Genomic DNA, 22,195 nt, shown 5'->3' on the forward strand with positions numbered 1-22,195 from the left:
GCCCGGTGGATAAACCTCCACCGCAGCATCTTGCTGCCGTGGGCGAGAGGCCGCAGGAGGTCTGAGAACACCGCAGACATGTAAAATGCCTATAAAGAGAGATCTTACAATCACTCAAGGCCAATACATCACCGTGAAATAACAGCCACGGCATCGCAATCTGCTTAAGGGCGTTAATTTGAACAAAAGAAGAATTCACAGATCTCTCTGAAATATACTGAGCATAACATCACCAGGTATTCAAATTTCTATGATTTATGATTTCTATTATTTATATGATTTAACTTTACACAAGTTATACTTTAGTGTTTATACAGATAAAACCCATATACAGATATGTAAAATGTTTAAAGTCGTAAAGCCACTATTTATAGCATTGCTAAATCGAATGGTGTTCCTGTTTATATTTTGCAAATTTTCTTGCATTTGGTGTGAGGTCGAGGATTAAACAGAAGGCCGTCTATTAACCTAAAGATAGCACATAATACTTGGCCCCTTGAGATGAACAAAAACAACAACAAAAAAACCAGAGACTAGTGAGTACTGACCCAAACATACCCCAAACTCCAATAAAAGCTGCTAAATGAAAACAGCAGTGAATCCATCCTCTTTCACAAAATTTCCTTCATTATCCCAAAGTCCACCCCGACCTTAATTCCAGCTGGCCTCATTTACCCTTGACAGTCCAATCAGTCTCACCTGAGCCAGCTGGGCTTCATGAATGAAGCATCTCTAGATAAGAAGGGCCAGTAATTTGTTGTTATGGCTACACATGCCATCGGTTCACCTCCTGCCGGTTCGGTGTACACAACACACACAACGCCAGTCTACTTGCCAACTGTCAGCACACAATGGCACTCAGTTTAAAAGGAGCCAACAAACGCTGCGATTCAACTAATGAATCGTCTAGACGCCATAATCTGTGATGCACCTAGAGTTAACATGTTGAGATTTACCCAGAATGCCTCATGTGGTCATCACGGCAAATGAACATTGTATTAAGTATTACCCTGAGGGATCGCTGCATGTATTAGGCGCATGATTTTTGTGCACATTAATAAGTGTGAGTGCTGTTTTTGGAACCCCGGGAACATACCGCGGGGAATCGCACTTAGGGAACCGGCGAAAGGTTCCCTCTCGTTACATCATAGGCCAGGAAATAGCATTGGAGGTGGGGCACTGAGCTGACTGAGCCAATGGGGTTTCAGTCCATTTGTGCTCATGCGGGAAACCTGTTTGATCAGCTAGGTTAGATGGTGGAGCATCTACAATTGACATTTATTAGAATAAGGTAAAATGCTTATTAAATAATCGGCGGTAAGACCCGTTTAATACTAAAAACAAATTTGTATGGGGTTACAAGTTTCATCAAAGTCAACTTAAACACATTTGCAAGTTTCATATTTTTGTACTATGCAACATTTGTTAAATTCACTTTAAGTAATTGCATTAATTTACAGACTAATTAATAAAGTTATTTTGGCACAAATTATTTTTGAGCAATTTGTGGTGCATGAGGATAACGAATTAGGAAAGTAAAAGATTTTCTTAATGTAATAAAACAAACTTATCTGTAATCATCCGTAACATGAATTATTCGTTTTAATACTTGGGAAGTTTGCTGTACTTGCATAAAAGCAAACAAACATAAATTGTGAAAATGATTATGTTAATGAATGAAAAAGGGATCGTCCAGGCGGCGTGAAGCCCACAAGAACTTCATGACCACTAAAGGTTTTAGTGACCTAGTTAATGGTACACAACACAATTCAAAAACTGCACAATAGTTTAAGAGAAGTCTGGAGTCCGGGACGAATCTGCATTGTGACTAGAACCACGGTAAACCATCTAGCCGGTGACAGAGCCGAAACAGGACTGGCTCCACCTGAACATGGGTACCCTGTGCCATCAGGAGCCCCCCCATCAACATGTTCATATATGACGTGCAGCAGTTTCAGATAAACCCGTTCATGTATATTCTCCAACTTTACTTGACTATGCCATTACACAAATTCAAACATGCTGAACATTATTCACAGATTATTGAACAATCGTGATTTGCATCAGCTAGGAAAGCATTAACGTTCAAATAAAGTTCACGCAGTCGTTCAAAAATCCCAGCGTGTGACTAGATTGTCCTGCTGTGGTTTCTTTGCTCCGCCCAGGAAATCACAGTCTCAGATCCGAATTATTTATGTATGTATGTATGTATGTATGTATGTATGTATTTAAGTAAAAAATCACTTCTAAATGTCTGCCTATGACACCAGCTGGGTCCCCTTCAATCCAGCTCCCAGGTATGGCGATGGCCCCCGTTCCCCAGCGTTCTGACAGTAAAAGCCCTGTTATATCAAAAGAAAATGATGTACCCACAATTCCCCATTTTATATGCCATGCAGACCCTGTCAGCCAGTGACATCGGAATTCACGCCCGTCAAAAGATCCTGATAAAACCATCACAGTTCCTGTATTCAGCATATTTCCAAAATGTCATTTTTTTCAGTTAAGACATAAAAGCAGTGGACATAATGATATGATGAAAAGAGGCATACCTATGATTAAAAAAAAAAACATCGTTTTAATTATATTCAACTACATAATTTGTTTTACTTCAAAATATATTACATATTAATTCATAATAAACGAACCAAAAATTTCTAATTAAAGTAAATTGAGTTTCTCCGTAATCAGTATTCACTTATAGTCTATTGCAGCGTCTCGCGAATTCCTTTTACTAATGAACTTATGTGTGTTCAAAATACGTTGTTAAACAGACCTGTGCTGATCTTTTTAGTACAGAACTGAGCTATGCTGTGCTGCTTTGTACCTCCTGTTATTGGCGGTTATTACGGCAAGTACGTACGGGGCCTTATACACACACATACATGCACATGTGTGTAACCTTGCACCCGATCCTATTCTCCATCTTAAGCAAATACGTCCCCAATGCTCACCATCTTTTAAAGCCGCTGCACACTTTAATACTTGCAAGACGGCAAAGACTAAAAGATGCCTGTGAAAAAAAATCCGACTTGGACTTTTTGGGGGGGAGGAAAAATTCACGCACATTGAGGTGTTAAAGATCCTGTTTCACTCCAGCATTTTAGCTCATAAACATCCGCATCCCGGTTTGTCACTATTTGTGCGAGTTATTAAAAGGGGAATACAGCCCAAAGCTCTGCAGCAACGAGGTGAATGACTACCAACTTTAAACGGATGGAAAGATGCATCAATTTACCAGTAATTCAGCAGCGTAGTATACTGGGAGGAACACATGGGCTGTGAACATCGGACACGCTGGACAATACAGGCTGGAAAACTTAACACTTTTGTAAACAAGCAAGTCAGTTTTCTTTTTCTATATACGTTCTTTATACGGCAGCAGCTAGTTAGGAAACTTGTATGGTCCTTCAGCCCGTAAATATGAGTATTAGAAGGCAGCAGCGCAGGGACGGCAGGCACCCCGATGGGTAAGGAGCAGCTATTCCTCAGCTGGTTATTACTGAATTAACGCCTTTGCCCACATCCTGGGGCGGCCAGTGGGCACATTAAACGGGGGGACACGGCGAATATTACCGCACACTGGGGCACGGTGCGTATATATTGTGTATATTTATAGCCGTCAGCCGACTCTTCTAGAACAGCATCACTGTTTGCTTATTGTTGTTATTATTTCCCACAACATACAACCCTTAAAAGAACAAGAAACTCAAATATTTTAGGAATCAGCATCCGACTGTATGCCGTGAGCAAACAGCTGTTACACTGTAACACTTTACGCCGAGCGATCATTAACTACGTTTCATTTGTTTAATTCTTTGCTGATATTAAGTGCCTGAAACACTGCTCCAGTGATTCCCATTTTTTTCAATTCCCATCCACCTTTATTAATTACTTATGCCCAGTGCAATTAAAACAAGTGTTTTGCTTTTATTGCTTAAAACCCCGAAGCGTCTACAGACTAATACTTCGCATTTAATTTTATACAGAGGAGGTCGTCAATTAAACGACTGCACACCAATTTTGGCTTCCAATTAAACGCGTCGGCCGGCTGGGCGGCATTTACCGCAAACGCACGAAACACTTCTGCGCGTTTCCCGTCGCCCACATCAGCCCGTAAGCCGTCGCCGCAGATCGGCGCCTGGTGTAAAGCGGCAAAGTGCGGAGCGCAGCCCCCGCTGCGGGGCTCTTACCGGAGCAGTTCCACCCTGTGGGGGTCTGGCAGTCGCTCAAGGAGGAAGGAAAGGCGTCAAGTTGCCGCACATGCAAAGTCGCAAGAAACCAAACGGCGAGCAAAAGCCAGCCTGTCGATGTGCTGCTCCACGGTCGCGGACGTCCAGCCTCCGGTAGCCCCGCTGCTGTTGCCCAGGGACCCATTTCAGTTCCGCGGCGGCCCCCGACCACACAAGCGACGCGGGCAGAAACTGCAGACGGGCACCAGCGACTCCGGTCTTTGCGCAAACGGTGGCGGCGGCGAGCTCAGCGGCGAGAAAAAAAACATTTTCCGAGCAAGACAGGGTGCCCCATGAAGGACTGTAGTCTGTCGACGTGCCCACCGCTGGTGGGGGCGAAACTGGGGTGTGAAGGGGCGCGGGGATTTGCGAAGGGCTGCCGGTGTCAGTGCAATCGCGCCGGTGGAAACTCAAGTGGGGCGGTCCGCTTTAAGGGAACGGAGCTGACAGGTAGGGTGCTGGGCGACGGAGGAACATAATAATGCAACAACTCGGAAGGTGGTAAAATATATGAAAAACGTCAATACATTCCACAGGGAAGGCGAGCGCAGTTGTAAGATCCAGAAGACAGAAGCTCAGCCGGTAGTTTGAAGCTCCGCGACTGCGTGCGCTGAAGCGCAGCGCTCCGTACCATCTCCGCAAGGTCCAGCAGCTTCTGCCCCCGCTGGATGCGAGCAGCAGGTTTCCAGCCTGGCCGCGATCACGTGGTGCCCGCGCCCGGCATGGGAGGGGGGCGAGGCGGCGCAGTAGGTGCGGAGCGCCGATTGGCGAGAGGTAAACGTATCGGGGACTTTCGAGCTGGCGGCGAGGGTCCAGCTGTTCGACCACTGTGCCTCAGCGCTCTCTGGGAGAATATGGGGTGTCGGGGGGATGTAGCCTAGCGGGACTAGGTGGGGAGGAGATGGAACAGAACAGGATGGAGGGAGGGGGACATCAGGCGCCCTAGAACTGAAACAGGATATTGTAGTTAAAGCCTGCAGAAGTAAGATTGATCTGCCTCAGTCTCGCATATTTCTACAGCTCTGAAATAAAGGTGAATCCTCCCCCAGGCTTCATGACCCGCAGCTGCAGGCTTGCGGCTCTTGTACCGTCCGTAATAAGGGACCTCGAGCTTTTGCATAAGCTGATACGCTGACAGCAGTGGCGGTTTATTCAGTAAGAAAAGGGGTCTTTTACACCAGTGTTAGGGCTGGCCGAACGTGTTAGGGCGCGTACTGTTTGGATTGATTCAGCAGCCGCCTGACCCGGTTTCACAATTCAATCAATCATCCGGCAGCTCCTGAGAGGCGCATCTCTCCGTTTCCCTGCGCCGCTTGGCCCAGGGAGCCTTTTCGGATCACAAAAGCGCTACTATCTATTCGGATTTCGCTTCTTATTCACTTACTGCAAGCCTCATATCCGGAGCTACGTACAGTGCACGATGATGAAGAGCAAAAGCCTCCCTTAATCACATTAAGTGGCGGTATGTCGGAGGTGGGCTTCAAATTAAGTTAAAATCCACAAATTAAGTCGTTCTTTTCCCTTACCACAGATTTTGCATATTAGTCCCGCAGCAAGTTACTGGCCAAAGAATTTCACCTCAGTTTCGAGCAAACGATTTCAATGATATAGATGATCATTAATTCTATGCAGCGTACTACTGAATTGTTATACAGCAAATAGTGCGCATTGCCGTGGAGTACTTTGCAAAATGTTTACCGCGTGACCGTCTGTATTACCCACATTCACTTTGAACACCAAGCGGCGCTGTTGTCAGCCGACCAGGCTTCAGTCGCAGGTCCGCATTTGGAAAGGAGGCTGTTTCAATCAGTGGCATATTAGCGATTAATAACACGTAAAAATATTCGAAACTTAAATTTGAAACATTTTCTTGCCATGTAGGTCATTCACTGCGTATCCTTCAAGTAAAGTCTGGTAAGTCTTTAATATCATTTAATGAGTGCACTTCGCTCGTTAAATCTGAAGTTATAAGTAAAATATGAAGTTTATGTGTGGATATGAATTTAAGCACAGGAGGAGAAGAATTTTTCCTGAAATTATGTTTGTGCGTTTAGAAACTTGACTAGGTACTCAAATTTATACGTACACATGTGTGTGTGCGTGTGTATGTTTTTATACACACACACACACACACACACACACACACACACACACACACACACACACACACACACACACACACATATGTGTACGTATAAATTTAAGTACCTAGTCATAATTGTCCACCACTGGTACCCATTTGTAAATGATGAAAAACAAAAATTATTCCTGCTAATCCAGTAATTTAGCATTACATTTCCATAAAAGCATTTCACCTTATCAAATTCAGTTGAATTCATTTTCCAGATTTGGCATCAGACATGCATTCAAAAGCAAGCCAAACTGTTTTGTTAGAGGGATTGTTAACTCTTTCCATGTGACTCTTTGGAAGTTGAATGTTCAAGGGGCATCACATTTTCATTTCAAACTCATTTCTAGGGGCACAGCAGTCCCTGTTTGCTTTAATCGACTGTTCATAGCCCTCTTGAAAGAATGAACTAATTCTCCAGTTGTCCTTCTGATGTTAAATTAATCTGTCAAGGCCTCGTGTGCATGAGGAATGCTGTCCGATACCTGCTTGCTGAGGTTGGAATGTGCTTTGTGTTTGTGTCTGGTGATTCCCTGTGAGAGATGAACACCTTCAGTCACTGCAGTAGCTGTGTCCAAGCATTTCTGGCACAAACATCCACTGTCCATCCTCCCTCTGCTACCTCTGTCAATCCAGACTCAGGTTTACAAGGATGCCTATCGGTACATGACTTCAGATGAATTATGTGCCCCCTCAGGTGAAAGTCAGTCAGTCCATGGCTGTGATATAGTTACATGGATTGTGCATCCTCACTAACTGCAGACTCACCCTTAGTGATTTTCTTTTGGACCTGTCATTGTCTGCATCTTTTACTCTTCATTCTCTCTCTTTCTCTCTCTCCTTGCATCTCCAACCCCATTTCTATGCAATATTCTCCTTCCTCTCTTCCTTCCACTTTTTTTCCTATCCACTCTCACAAGCCAAGATTTTGTCAGCCGAATTTAACCAATAGACCCCTCGGCCCCAGGAACACTCAAGAGGAACACCAATGATAATGACCCTCAAATTATCGAAAGCTTAATCACCACAGACTGAGCCGACAAGCCAGGAGCATCTTTGGTAGATGGAGATGCGTGGATAGTTTGAGATGATTGTGTATTCTCCGTGGATCTCTCCGTACGGTACAGAGATGCCAGATAAACGCACACTGAGGTGAGGTGTGGTGAGGGTGATGGGACATGATGAAACAATCAGCAGGCAATCGCTGGAAAGTTCTATCAAAGAGGCAGAACAGGGAAGGATCCAAGGCAGAAGACAGAAGATAGAATGAAATAGTCTGTGTGGTCATGTATATACTACATTGTGGGGACATTTGGACCTTTGACATTTGGTGACAAAAATCTGTTATTTTGACCTTGTGGGGACATTTTCTCCCATCCCCACAAGGGGAAACTCAATTATATAAAAACTCGATTTAATTTTAAAAAAATTGTGAATATGGTCAAAGATCTAAGCATGTAAATAGTCTTGTTTTTTGTTTGGTTACTTAGGGTTGTCATTGATGTGATTAGGATTTTTCCTATAGAAATGAATGAAGGGTCCCCACTAATATATGAATACAAATGTGTGTGTGAGAGAGCGAGCAGAGACGAAGGGCGTGTGTGTGTGTGTGAGTGTGTGTGTGTGTGTGTCCGTGTGTGTGTGTGACAGAGAGAGAGCGAGTAAAGACAGGAAGGGCGTGTGTGTCCGTGTGTGTGTGTGCGTGTCTGTGTGTGTGTCTGCGCGCATGTGTGTCTGTGTGTGTCTGTGTTTGTCCATGTGTGTACGTGTGTGTCCGTGTTTGTGTCTGTGTTTGTCCATGTGTGTCTGTGTTTGTCCATGTGTGTGCGTGTGTGTCCATGTGTGTGCGTGTGTTTCCATGTGTGTGCGTGTGTGTCCATGTGTGTGCGTGTGTGTCCATGTGTGTGCGTGTGTGTTCTCTTCAGGCGCTAGAGATCCGGGGAGGCAGTGTCTGTTATCAGCCTGCTGCTGTCAGCTCCTGAGAGGAGCCTCTTTTTAGAACTACAATCCCCCAACAAGCCAATTAGCAGACAGGAGCAGGGGGTCCCAAGGCTACTTTTGTTCCACTGATGGTTGAGGTTAAAAAAAGAGAGAGAGAGAGAGAGAGAGAGAGAGAGAGAAATATTCTCCCTGATGAAAACATTCCTGACTAATGGAATTTGCTCAGCTTGTACTTTCCGCTCTTTTAGGGGGCCGGAGCACCTGAGCGTGGCCTGGGCCTGTCAGCCCACCCGGTACCCGTCTGCCCCTGACACTCACATGTGGATTTCCTTCATCACAGACTTTGCAAACACATAGACATAGCTATGCATCTTCATCCATAGCACTTGTTTGTCTAAGATGAGCTCTGGGGAAAGCGTGGGGCAAACCCAGCTTGGCAATGTTTTATAGTGCGGAGGAGATGCTAAGGAAGTTTGGTGCAAACTTGCAAACTCAATGAAAAGAGCCAGGAGGAGAATGGACCCCACAAACCATGACGTCACAGGGCCACTTACACTGTCCTTTCATCTCTGTGATGGTCCCTTGCAAATGCAGGAGGCTAGTTCTACTATATTACACTAAATCTTTGTCAATGTACGTTTAACCTGGACATCAGCAGTACAGCAGTCTCCTTGAACTATTAACTATACAAATAATGTGTAATTAATCAACATGCCATAGCGATCCACTATTTCAGGTTAAGCTGAATGTACTGTAATGGAGCCCCGCCGTCTTTAAAAGGTGAACATGAGACTTAAATCATCACAGCTATTGTAACGGAGCACCTGCGGATTTCATCTGATTTTAGCGATTGTCGCCCATCAGTTGAAAATGGCTCTCAGCGCTGCAGCCATTTTGGCGAAGAAGAACGTCAGTGTTTTTTCCGTTTTGATAGACGTGCGTGTGTTATGTAAGATGCGCTCACCTAGACAGGACAGTTTGGTGCCCGTGTAGTTGGATCAGTTTAACTGAAGCAGTGAACAGCGGGCCAGCAGAGAGGCCATCAGGCGTGACTCACTCACAGCAATGAGCATGTCGATGGTCGGGGATTCCTGGGCACACTCTCTACTAAAATACAGCCAAGTTGCCGAAGATGAAGAACATTACGTCACTGCCGAAGGCTCTACAGATCCATTATTCACCATCAGGTCTTTCCCAGTTCCTGCAATGATGAAACGTTATGAGGTGAACAGTGTAATAATTGGCATAACGAGCAACATCCACACATATATGCTGTTTATATATTGAACTGTTTCTCATTCATAAAGTGCGAGCTTATCTAGGAACAAAAAAATGAAGGCATTCATTTTCAATTCATTAGTTTACATTTTAGTGTGATGCTTTAAACTTCATACTGAACATAGAAATACATTTTGGTTTTGGCTGTTGAATACCTGGTTACACACTTTGCTGAAGAAAACCAAGTTTAAACCAAAGTAGCCATGTTTTATTGAATTATTTTTTAAAAAACTATTAAAAATGAGGGAAATACTTAAACGATATCACACAATGTTAAACGGTTGTGATGAAACGTGTTATAGACTATGTTATATATATGTTATATATTGTTAGATATTACCACTTAATATCCAGTTAGGTGTTTATGATATTTAGTAATAGACATTATTTACTGATGATTTAAAAACCGTTCCTATTTTTAAAGGGCATTTCCCCAGAAAGTGAAATCTTATGCTGCTGTTCATGTTTACAAGATGTGTAATGTGAGATTTTATACCTCGCAAAATGAGCTGTTTTGTATATCGCTCTCAGGCACGCAGATCTCAGGTGACAGTTTTATTGCCGTTCCCATCTTCCTGTCCTCCAGGCTTCACTTTGCCTCCGCAGAGCGACGAGCTCTTACAAGAAGCTGCGGATCAGAAATCCTGAATGGGGACGGTGGCCTTTTTCCTTCTCGAATGACATATCAGAGAATGCTGCCGTGATTGACTGGCGATGACGCTGCCACATCTTAAACGGCATGATTTACACAGATTGTACGCTTTGCACTTGCAAAACACAGAAAGTGACTATTTCAGGCTTTATCCATCCATCCATCCAACCCTTTAAAGCCAATTCTGCTGAAACAATTATGTCCAGTTTTGTTTAATTTATTTGTTATCTTGATAAGAATGGGCACATTCCGCATTTATGGAAAACACTCTCAGAGAGTGTTGCCATAGACACATATGGGGTTTGGGAACCATCCATAGACACCCGGAGAGTCCCTAAGGCTCTACAGCAGGGGTTGTCAAACTCAGTGCCAGGAAGAGCTGATGCATTTGGATTCTCAATCTATCCCATTTGCGCTCATGAATTGGTCCAGCAAACAGTTAATTACCTGTGACATTGCACACGTTCAGTAAAATACGGCACCTAAATACAGTATTGTTAATTACTAGGTGTGAAGAAATATCTGAAGATTATTAATTGAGAAAAATGTAAAAAAAAACAAAAACAAAACAGAGGTTGCAGCTAATTAAGTGATTAACTTGGGTGGATCATACCTAAGAATCACTACAATGGGCTACAGTCTTTAACAGGTGGCAAATATTTGACTGTTCTTTATGTTTGTGATTAATTATGAGAAAACACTTATTCTTCTGGTCTACAATATTCATCACGACTCATTAAATAAATAAGCTTCTGCCAACTTAATGGCTGTAAGCTGCTCAATAAATAGATAAAAAAAAATATTCTATTGAGCTCCGGCGCCATGAGATCTCTGATTTACTATGCATGAATATATTACACGACAGTGGAAGGATATTCATGGATTTGTAAGTCATACCGAAGGTGAAACCAATTTTTCGGTTTCCAAAAAGGGACTGGCTTATCTGATGCTAATGTAGCCCATGAGCTCCGTTGAATTGCTCATTATCATTCTGTAATGTGCCAAGGCCGGCTGGGCTGTGTGTTGTTGCATGCAGGAAATAGCAAGGCCAGACAAAAGCTTTTATTTATAACCAAAATCAAACGAAAAAAGCCAAACAAAAAAGCTTTCAGTGTTGCCAACTAAACAATAAACCAGAGCTACCCAGCCCAGGTGCATGGAAGCCAATCCTTCCGATGTTTAAAATCTACATTTAATTCCTGGTTAACAAGAGAAACATCAGGCCAGTTGACTTGGTGGCCAAAAAAACTCACATCAGTTAATCCATTAATTATGTAGCCGAGGTTAAATCAGCAAACAAACAAACGAATGAATTAAATGTACAGATAAACTGCCAAAACACATTCCAGTGTTCGCTGTGTCTATAGTATGCTGGCGTGCCAAAGTTGTAGCGAAAAACATGCACATAAATCCTATGTAGACCTCAGGCCTACAAGCATATACAAAAATACCTGCATAACATAGGTGGCATCAAAAGCTGCAGGTATGAAAATATACCTCTGTGGGAAGGAGCAGTGAAGACAGGATGCAGTCAGGAATTCAGAGCCGCGGTGCACCCCATCGAGACCAAGACGACTTCTCAAGCATGAAGGATTCTTCGCTCTGAAGGCTATGGGGGACCTTGTCCTACCACACAAAAGCACGACGTCTTTATCTCTCACTGAACAGGCCAGCTGGATGAGTCAATTAGATGAGCATAGTGACCTTAAGAGAGTAAGTAGGGTTTTAATTGTGAGACAGTGATTCAGGTATATATCATGCTCTAATTAAAATACCATCTGAAACCCACAGAGCCCCCCCAGCTTGACACCATAACAGTCCACAGCTACTCACTGTCTTATAGCTGTCCTTCTCCGTTGCATTGTAATTTTCCATTTAAGTGTTGACTAATTCTTCTCACCTGCGGTTCATTAGCCCAACAAGCCCACACTTGGTTATGTCAGCTATGAGGCACCAGATGGGTGTGACATAACTAGTGTCTTGTTTTTCATAGCTCAGATTCTTTCAGCACAATGTCAACATGGCTGCCATGTTTCTGTAACGCTTTAACTGCCAGGCCAGCATAGGGAAGTGGGAGCTGATGAATGTTTTACTTGACCAACAATGGATTTAGTCCACTTATTTGTTGATTACAGATAATTTAGCTAGATGTTTTGGATTCAGTAGGTCTTGCTTGCCAAATGTATGCATTTACATATATAACCGAAACAGCTTGAAAATTTAATAGAAAGAGCCACACACGGCAGGGCATTTCGCTGGGGCTGCCTGACGTTCCCTATTTTTAGCCATCGTGTTAAGATGTGTGTCACACGGTCACAGTGGTACACTGGAACTTATAAAATGCTACAGACCTTCTAAAAACAAAATCAGTCGCATTTGGCCGCGTTTTTTCCCCCCACAATGCTGTTTTCTTGGCCTCAGGAGGCTGCTTGGTGAGTGTGAACTCGCAGACAGCATGTATCTCTTCATAACAAATGGCGTTCTTCCTCACAGTCACCTCCACCATGGATAGAGGTACTATATTCTGTCCTCTACTGGTACGGAGTCTTCCTGTAGTCAGGTGATAAAACAGCAGCCTCCATCCAGGGATGTCGGAGAGGCATGGATGCCCCGGCAAATTCAGGGGGCCCAGCACTTGACAGGGGCCTAGAATATGAAAATAAAATCAGACGGAGCCCAAGGTGGCATTTTGTCAGGGGGTGTCTGGATACAGCCCTGCTCCTGTGGTGTAAGACGCGTTCCTCTCTCTGCACTCTCTTCCCCCTTCTCCCTTCTTCCTCCATCATGTGTACTATCTCAAGAAGCACAGGGCACTGGGAAATGATCCCCGAGACGGGATGTCAGCCCACCCCAGAGCACACGTGCAACTTAAAGATGCCAGTAACTGAACTGTGTGAGAAAACACACAGAGTACCGTGATGAAACTCATGTGACTTTTCTGAGTTTTGATGGAACAACAGTATCAACTACAGAGCGATAGTCATTGAAGAGCATCCAGATATAGATGTTCTGTCTTTTAAGATGTTCCAGATCTGGGTCCTTTGCAAAGGAGATGGGATCGTATGCAAATCTGTGAACCTGGTACACAAACTGAAATGGATCCAGGATGAGAGGGATGTTAAGTTATGTAGGACGTGACCAGTCTTTTCCAGAATATTCCAAATTGTGCAGTTTTCCCCTGAATATTTGCAATTCACACTAATGAACCTGCTAAATGCTTCCCAGTCACAGTGCTGTACTGGTCCTTTAATAATGGATTTTGGTTTTACTCACATGATTTCAAGCAGACGATGCTGTTTTATTCATATGATTCCAAACAAATATTTAAAATGCTTTAAGTCTGTCTTTAATATTTTAAACGCTCTAAATATTGCACGCGCACAAGACTTTCATTCATAATTGTAATAGAGCACAAAGATGCTGGAGGCTTGGATCGTTAAGGGGTCAGGGAAGGCTTTGCTTCACATAAAGAGGGCGAACCCAGGCATCGTGAAGCCGGTGCTGTTCACTCGGCTCGGAGACAGCTATGCTCTCGGCCAGAGTCGGATTAAAAATCAGGCCGGGACTTTGGGGTCCCCCGTGATAAATTTGGCTGAGCAGGAGGTGGACCTTCCACGGGGGGGCCTCACACAATGAATTTTGCTGGCCCACAAACCCGTCAGCCCACCGGAAAGATTCCAGTTGGCCAGTCCAGGCCAGTTCCCAGCTCTCATACAAGGTAAATGATCAGGAAAAGCCAGACTGAACCCCCTGCCCATGATCACAAGATGAGCTGAAGTTTGCTCATGCGTAACATTTTTATTTGTATTCATGTAGCCTTTTGATCAGCACATTTTATTAATAAAATATGAATTTTTAAGTCACAATTAAACATGTAAACGCACATCAGAAGCTTCCTTTTTCTACAGCCAGCTTTATTAGTTGGATGTATATAAGAGATTTAGTATAATCATAAGGATGTTATTTGTTAGATATGAGGTTCTATGCTGGGTAATTAGATTATCATATTTATTTCTTCAGGGTAAACAAAACCCACAGTACAATAATATGTATCATGGACTGTCTGGCAGACGGTACTGGCTTCCTGTAGTTCACACCAGGCCCTGTTTGAGGTTCTAGTTTTACACAGTTGTACAGGTCTTGCACATACGATACCTGGATCCCATAAGACATGTTCATATTAACACCCCTCTCACCCCCAGCAGTCACGCTCCCCTGCTGTCCTTATCACTCCCCCCAGCCGGAACAGCTGTCCTCGTTACACCCCAATCAGCATGCGAGTCTCCGGGGTGACAGTAACCCCCGACGACGGTATTTCCGAAACATACAGGTATTAAAGGCCCCGAGCCCAAACCAACACGCCGAACGGCGATCCCGCAAAGGTTAGGGTTCGAGCGCGATGCAGCGCTCTTCCTGACTCTCCCATGCGGCAACAACAATTCAGCTTCTGGTCACAGTGCATGAACTAGAAGTAAAATTCAGGAAGAGATCCTATTTAACAGGAAAACAAGCAACATTAATGCACGTCCCATTTAACACATATGAGGAAGAGTGCGTTTAAAAGGCGGTCGCTGAAATGCATCACTGGCGAGCTAATGCTAACGGTAGCCATCAGCTGTGAAGATGCTGTGTGCCGTTTCACTCATTTGGCCCTGAGTGACGGGATTTTTCTTGAGAGAGGGTCATTTGTATCATTTAATTAACATTTTGGTTAAACTGGGGTATCGAATGACAGCATGTTCACTTGTGGACCTGAGAGAGTCTGCAGTTGAACTAATAATGAATTCCTTTCATTCATTCATTCATTCATTCATTCGTGTGTTTGTTTATTAACAACAATAGCAATAATAATGATTACCTTAGATGGAAGCTGTTACTAGTTATGCTATGATGTTATGCTGTCCTTAATGTGTGTGGAGTTTGTAACTAAGCTGACCAGGATTTAAATGAGCTCTTCTGCAATTTCCTACATCAAATCCAATTTTCAAATAGGCTTTTTTTTGTTTTTAAATAATAAACATCAACAACAGGTGAGCTGCAGGGCTAGTGAAAATAATGTGTGAGGCCCCTTCTGGTCAGTGTGTTGCAGGTTCATGACTCTGACTGAGCAGATCATCCTGTCCCACATGCTCTGAGAGTCTCATACTGATTTACTGACAGGCATAAGAACGTGTCTTTGAAGAGTCTTTGGCCCCATGAAGTGTGTGTGTGTGTGTGTGGGGGGGGGGGGGGGGGGGCATTTGTGTATATAAATACACACACACACACACACCATTTCTCTTCTTCAATTTAATGTGACTTTGAATTTGAGTTGGAGCTGAATGAGGTTACAGGATGCAGAGTTTAAATTTCAGTATGAAAATAAGGAAACTGATTATGACTTAAATGCATAAAAGACAATGATCACAAGTTATATATAACATTATACAGACAGTAGTTTTCTATATCAGAGGCATATGTGTTACAAAGGCTGTTTCAAGTATAATTAAAATATTCCACACTCCCAGAATTACGACAACTCAATGAGCGGGATTAATTTTGAGCAGAAAGGAAACATTAACTGAACGGCCGGTTATAAAGCAATGCTTTCATTACTGGTATTTACATTAAAACAGTATGACATTTCCATAAGAGGAACTGGGTCAGGAGCTTTGTGACCTGGGACTGCCTGGCTGTATGGTCAAAGAGCTGGTACCTGAGTCAGCTCTCATCCTAACCAATGATCCTCCTCACTCTCCTCTAACAAACAGGTAAGGAGCAGCTTACCACCATTCATTTGCTCAAAATATTTGATGATTGCTAAAATAAAAAGCTAAAATTATGAAAGTAGAGAGCATTAACATCATCATAAACGCTCAGAAAAAGACTCGGGCTTTAAGGGGAAACATTCAAGAGGGAAATTAATGTCCTTGGCTTGGTGCTGGGGGGTGGGGGTGGTGGAGTGGTGCTGGTCAGATCCCTGTTCTAAATGACGTGGGGGAAAGTCTGCCTCTTAGTGGGAAACCAAATTTACTACAGTAGCTGGGGCCTCTTCACCAAAGCGCAGTGGCATCATAAGCAGGGCTGTGGGGTATTTAGGGTTGCTTCTCTGTATAGTAGGAATAGAAGGAGCTGCTGGCAATTGCTGTTAAGTGAAGAGAGGTGCCGTGGTGTTAAATATTTAATGCCCCCCTGTGTTTGCTGCCCCTGCACCAAACAACTGTAGTGCTACAATCAAACGCCAAGTCCAACAAACTGAAACACAACCGCGACCACGGCGGAGCATCGGTCACACAACCGCAGCAAGCGGGGCAATATCTGCATAACACAAACTGTGATTTCTTTTGATGAAAAGCCAGAGTATTTTCCTTGATTAAAGTGCCATTCCGAAGAATTTTCATGGAATATTCTTAAGCATGCGTGATCTACAGGGCAAATGTTGCATTTTAAATCCTTTTAGTCATATTTAAAAGCCTAATTAAAAGTCAATGAACAACCTGTTTGTTTTTACATCTGCTAATGCAGAGCATATTTCTGTGGTATGATTGGCTATGAGGTAGGAAAACATGTGACTTTGGGAGGAAAATCTCACAGACACTAGCTATCCTGTACTGACTGGCTGTTCTCCTTGGAGAAAGACTCCAGGACTTGGGCCTATAGCTAATACAGTACTTACTATGACCAGCTAGCCCCACACATGACACAGTCCACACAGTCAATCAGCGGCATTGTGACCCTGCTCGGGGCAAAATCAGATAGCTAATTCTTCTAGCTAGCTAATGATAATTGCTTTTATAACGAGATTTCATGCTAGAACAGGGTGATTTTATGTCATCTTTAACTTAATCCGAAAAAATCACGTACGTATAAATAACTTTCGCTTGCTGTAGATTACACACAAATCCATTTTGTAGAACCTGAAGATTAGGCAAGGGTAACCTACAGTTTCCACTCAAACTACACATTAAACCACTGTGCTTCACTCACAGTAATTTAATCAACAAAAAAACTACCTACTAAATGCTATAATTATGAATGAAAAAAAAATAGTCATACATTTGTCATAAAATTCAAATGTTTCATTCTCAGACTACAACCTCTGGACTTTCTGCACAATTTTGATGCCAAGTGAGCAGATACCCTCATTTGTATAATGACATCAAGGGCCATATTAATACATTACTGGGCCTTGCACTAAAAGTCATTCACTGAACTGACAGGACACCATCTAAATTAGCAGATGTAAATGCAGACTTTAATTGGTTCAGCATGGAGTTATGGGGTGCTGGAGAGGAGGAAGAAGGTACACGAGAGCTTAATTGCTGGGTGGTCCAGCAGATAGCATAATCAGCTCACAGTTCCTGGGTTCCCCATTTGAATTTTAAGGACAGGATTATTTACCAGCCTATGTCTTTGACTAAATATCTGCTGATGCAGAAACAGACTAATGCCTTTTGATCAATTCCATTGCATATCTCCACAATAATTCCCTGAGCAACTCAAAGAAGCGTAAACTCAGAAGATAACCACTTATGGATCCCCGATAACACTATTACATCCGTTTCGATTAAGATCATAATTTAATAATTTGTGGGGTGAAATGTAATTGGCTGCAAAAACTGAAGTGTTGTAAAGTGTAACCAAAATGTACAGGATATTTAGCCAGGAACTGAACTGCATGTGTGTCACTGCCGAAGAAACTAGAACTGCATAGAGCTTTATAATAGAATAACAAGATGACAGGGAAAACTGAGAAAAGACTGGAAAAACTGGGAATCCGATGGGGAAACAGAGAGGAAGGACTGGGAAAAGATGGGAGAAATGGGAAGCAGATGGAGAAACAGAGGAAGGACTGGGAAAAGATGGGAGAAATGGGAAGCAGATGGGGAAACAGAGGAAGGACTGGGAAAAGATGGGAGAAATGGGAAGCAGATGGGGTAACAAAGAGGAAGGACTGGGAAAAGATGGGAGAAATGGGAAGCAGATGGGGAAACAGAGGAAGGACTGGGAAAAGATGGGAGAAATGGGAAGCAGATGGGGTAACAAAGAGGAAGGACTGGGAAAAGATGGGAGAAATGGAAAGCAGATGGGGTAACAAAGAGGAAGGACTGGGAAAAGATGGGAGAAATGGGAAGCAGATGGGGTAACTCAGAGGAAGGACTGGGAAACGATTGGAGAAATGGAAAGTAGACATTCAAAACAGACAGGGTAACAGATAGAGATGACTGCTGAACAAAATGTGCCTGTCACAGGAAGTACTGGGACACACTGAAAGGGATGGGGGGGGGGGGTCACACTTCCTTTCTATGTGAGTCTCTGGTCAGTTGCCTGCATTAGGTGACCTCTTCTGCTGAAGTCAGCTGCAAAAATCTCCTTTTCTGCTCCATCGTCTATAATTTGCTCTCACTTTGAGCACTACACTAAGCACACTGGCTGTGGGAAAAAAATCTTTTCTTGGCCTCTCCTTCAACATCCTTCCTAAGCTGCTCTGTCAGCTGTGTGTCTAACAGGGCAACAGTTGCATGATGTGTGTATGTGTATGACTAGGGTGTTGGTTCTCTAGATATGAGACCATATGAAGATGCACACACACAGATTTGTATAATTTGTAATTATATCTTTGTGGAGACTCTCCATCCATTTGTATGGGCAAAACTCTAATCCCAACATGACAACCCTAACCCATACCCAGCAATAACTGTAAGTAACCAGACAAAATACAAGACTTTTGGCATTTTTAGTTTTTATATTGCAGTTACAGATTTTTATTAGATTGAGTTTCCCCTTGTGGGGGGCAGAAAAATGGTCCCCACAACATCAAAATTACAGTATTTATCACATTTTGGGGGCATTTAGTCCTGACAATGCAATATATAACTGACCCCCCACCAACACACACACTCACACACACACGCACACACACACAAATACAGTTTAGTGACATTCACCAAAACATGCCTGTATTTTCTGCCATTGAATGGTTGGGTCATGTACATATTACATTGTGGGGAACAATGTGATAAAAACCTGGTCTCAGTCAAGATCGCTACAAGCTTGGTCTCAGTCAGGATCTCCACAGGCTTAGTCTCAGTCAGGGTCTCAACAGATTGAGAGCAGTCCTCTGGAGATCCTGACTGACACCAGGCCTTTGGAGAACCTGGGAAACACCAAACAGGCTTGTGGAGATCCTTACTCAGACCAGACCTGTGGAGATTCTGACTGAGACCAGGCTTGTGGAGATCCTGACTGAGACTAAGCCTGAGGGGTTCTTGACTCAGATCTTTCTCCACTAGCTGACAGCTATAACCAATAGTAGGAGTATCTAAATCTGTGGATGACATGAACATGACTCCTGCTGTTTAGAATATACACTCTGTATACTTTGAAGCAGATGAATAACTCCTGACAATCATGTAATCCGGCTACATGTGCTACACAAAATGTATGACAATCGCTCACTGAGCAGCATGCTTGGATCCAAAAACCTCACTGTAGCTTTTTTACATTGTTATAATTTGTTATAAGTTCAGTTGGTCATACATATATTTATCACAAATGCTGTATCAGAGAAAAACAGTTTCTTCTGATTGATTTTATGCATTTATCATAAGTGCTTATCCAGTAGATGGGTGTGGAAGTGGCAGTCTATCCCATGCAGAAAATGGCGTGAGAGTGGGGACACCAGTCCATTGCAAGCTACACATCATAGGTGGCCTATGGTAGCTTTGCTGAAGAACCTGAGCTTCTCTCAAAGAGAGGTGTATGGCCCCCTTAAGCACAAACAAGCAAAGCAGGCATGATATTCCTGCCCATCTCCTGAGGGAAGCCATGCTTAAGGACACCCGAGCAGCCCAAGCCTGAAGACTGCGTCCACTTCCAGGTGGCATGTGACTCCTCTCCGGGGGCGTGGCCTGTCCTCAGCGTTCCTACGCAGAGAGCAGATTGTTGTCCTCCACAAAGCCAGATAAAGGGTGCTCTGTGTCTTCTCACTTTCTCTCGCCGTGTCCGTAAGCGAAACTCAGAAGTGCGACGGCGTGTGACGCACGCTCCCTCTATTAACACCGACGGCACGAGGAGCAGGAGGACCCGGGGGCGGTCAGGGCCATCGAGAAGCGATCAGACCCGGCAGTGTAGGCTGCTGCTGTGGTTTTATTGCTAATGAGGCAGCCTTCCAATGTATGGGCCCTGAGGTTTTCAAGGTCCTGCAGGGTTAGTGCACCATTGGTGCAGGAATAAAACTTGCATGCCTTCTTAAGTTAACATGATTTGCGAAAATTGGGGTTACGACTTTACAACTAAAATGCTGAAGAACGTTTCCCATGGACCTCACTGTCTTTTCAAAGAAATGTATAACTGCATTTTGCAGCAAATGTAAGAAAAAATATGGCTCCAAAATGAAGTACCAGTTCTTGTGATGGTTATGGCCAGTCTTGCTATAACTAAACCAAAAATCTTTCTCTGTTCAGCAATTAGCTGAAAATTAGAACCAGTCCTGAGATGGAAATGTTTATTATACCGTTGGCCCAAGTTCCTGCCAAGTTTTGCATTACTTGGTGTTGAAGCACAAAGACAATAATTATTTTCTTCACTAAATCCACTGTTACAGCATATCTTACGTTTACACACTTGCTTGTAATTAAACACCTCAGTGAACAGATTAAGTGTTCCCCTTTGGAAATTGCATTACTGTTCACATAATTGAATGCCAAATTTAATTACCCTTCCCGACTAAATGCTGGGTGATTCCAGCCTGGTTGGAAGACTACAAGGTCAGTGACTTGGAGACAACAGACTTACACGACTTCTGAACTCTGAACAACCACCCTTGTTGGTACAGACTGCCATAACTGTGCTCACTGGTTCTTCCCTTCTTTTGCACAGTGTGAAGTGCTTCATTACTCTGTATTGTGTAAAACTTTTGAAAGAGTTTGTTCTGTCGTAGTAAAACACCAAATATTGGATAGTATTCAAACATGGAATGCTCGGGATAAGGAATTAGCAGAGAACTGGGTAATACACAAAACATTCTGCAGCACAGAAATACTGATTGTACTGTAATATGGAAACATCAGGCATTCCTAAGCACAGAAACACTGATTACACTGCAGTATGGAAACAGTAATAATTCTGTATAGAGTACACTATAGATAGGAAACACTAAGCATTGAGTAACACAGAAACAACGAGTCTCCGTTGACATAGAACCACTAAGCTTCATGTAGTACAGAGACATTCCGGAGCCGCATGGTGTCTCTGCCCCAGTGACCTAATGTATAAGGCATTAGGAAACACTAAGCATTTAGTAATACAGAAACAGTGAGTCAAAGCATTCTGTACAGTAGTTCAAATAAAACGAGTACCCTGCAGCCTGAAAACACTAAGCGTTGTTTAGTACAGATAAACTGAGTACACTGTAGTTAGGAAACACTAAGCATTTAGTAATACAGAAACAGTAAGTATACGTTTGACATAGAACCACTAAGCTTCATGTAGTACTGAGACATTCCACAAGTCCCTGATCTCCCTGCCCCAGTGGCCTAATGGATAAGGCATTGGCCTCCTAAGCCAGGGGTTGTGGGTTCAAGTCCCATCTGGGGTAGCTTGTTTAATGAATTTACAGAATGCACTACATGTCAGTGTACAGTACAGAAAAGTTGATTACACTATAAAAATACAAATTAAACGAGTATCCTACAGCCTGAAAATACCAAGAGTTGTTTAGTACAGATTAACTGAGTGCACTGTAGTTAGGAAACACTAAGCATTGAGTAATACAGAACCTTTGAGTCTGCCTTGACATGTAACCACTAAGCTTCATGTAGTACAGAGACATTCCCCAAATCCACACTGTCTCTGGCCTAATGGATAAGGCACTGGCCTCCTAAGCTATGGATTGTGGGTTCAAGTCCCATCTGGGGTGGCTTGTTTAATGAATGTACAGAATGCACTGCAGTTTTAAAACATATGTCAGTGTACAGTACAGAA

At 43.2% G+C, this 22,195-nt stretch overlaps 1 protein-coding gene and 1 non-coding gene across 3 annotated transcripts in view; one reads left to right on the top strand and one right to left on the bottom strand.

The window, feature by feature from the left end:
- Positions 1-4,377, bottom strand: part of tmeff2a (transmembrane protein with EGF-like and two follistatin-like domains 2a) — a 61,929-nt gene extending 57,552 nt beyond the window's left edge. For both annotated transcript variants that reach the window (XM_072700493.1, XM_072700492.1), the window contains exon 1: positions 4,194-4,377. In XM_072700493.1, the coding sequence (XP_072556594.1) occupies positions 4,194-4,377 (184 nt within the window). The remainder of the gene's footprint in view (positions 1-4,193) is intronic.
- A 17,359-nt stretch (positions 4,378-21,736) lies between these two features.
- Positions 21,737-21,809, top strand: trnar-ccu (transfer RNA arginine (anticodon CCU)). Its single transcript has one exon. It is a non-coding gene; the product is annotated as a tRNA-Arg (tRNA).
- Positions 21,810-22,195: the final 386 nt, after the last annotated feature.

This window comes from Paramormyrops kingsleyae, chromosome 16, assembly GCF_048594095.1.
Source record: "Paramormyrops kingsleyae isolate MSU_618 chromosome 16, PKINGS_0.4, whole genome shotgun sequence".
NCBI lineage: Eukaryota > Metazoa > Chordata > Actinopteri > Osteoglossiformes > Mormyridae > Paramormyrops > Paramormyrops kingsleyae.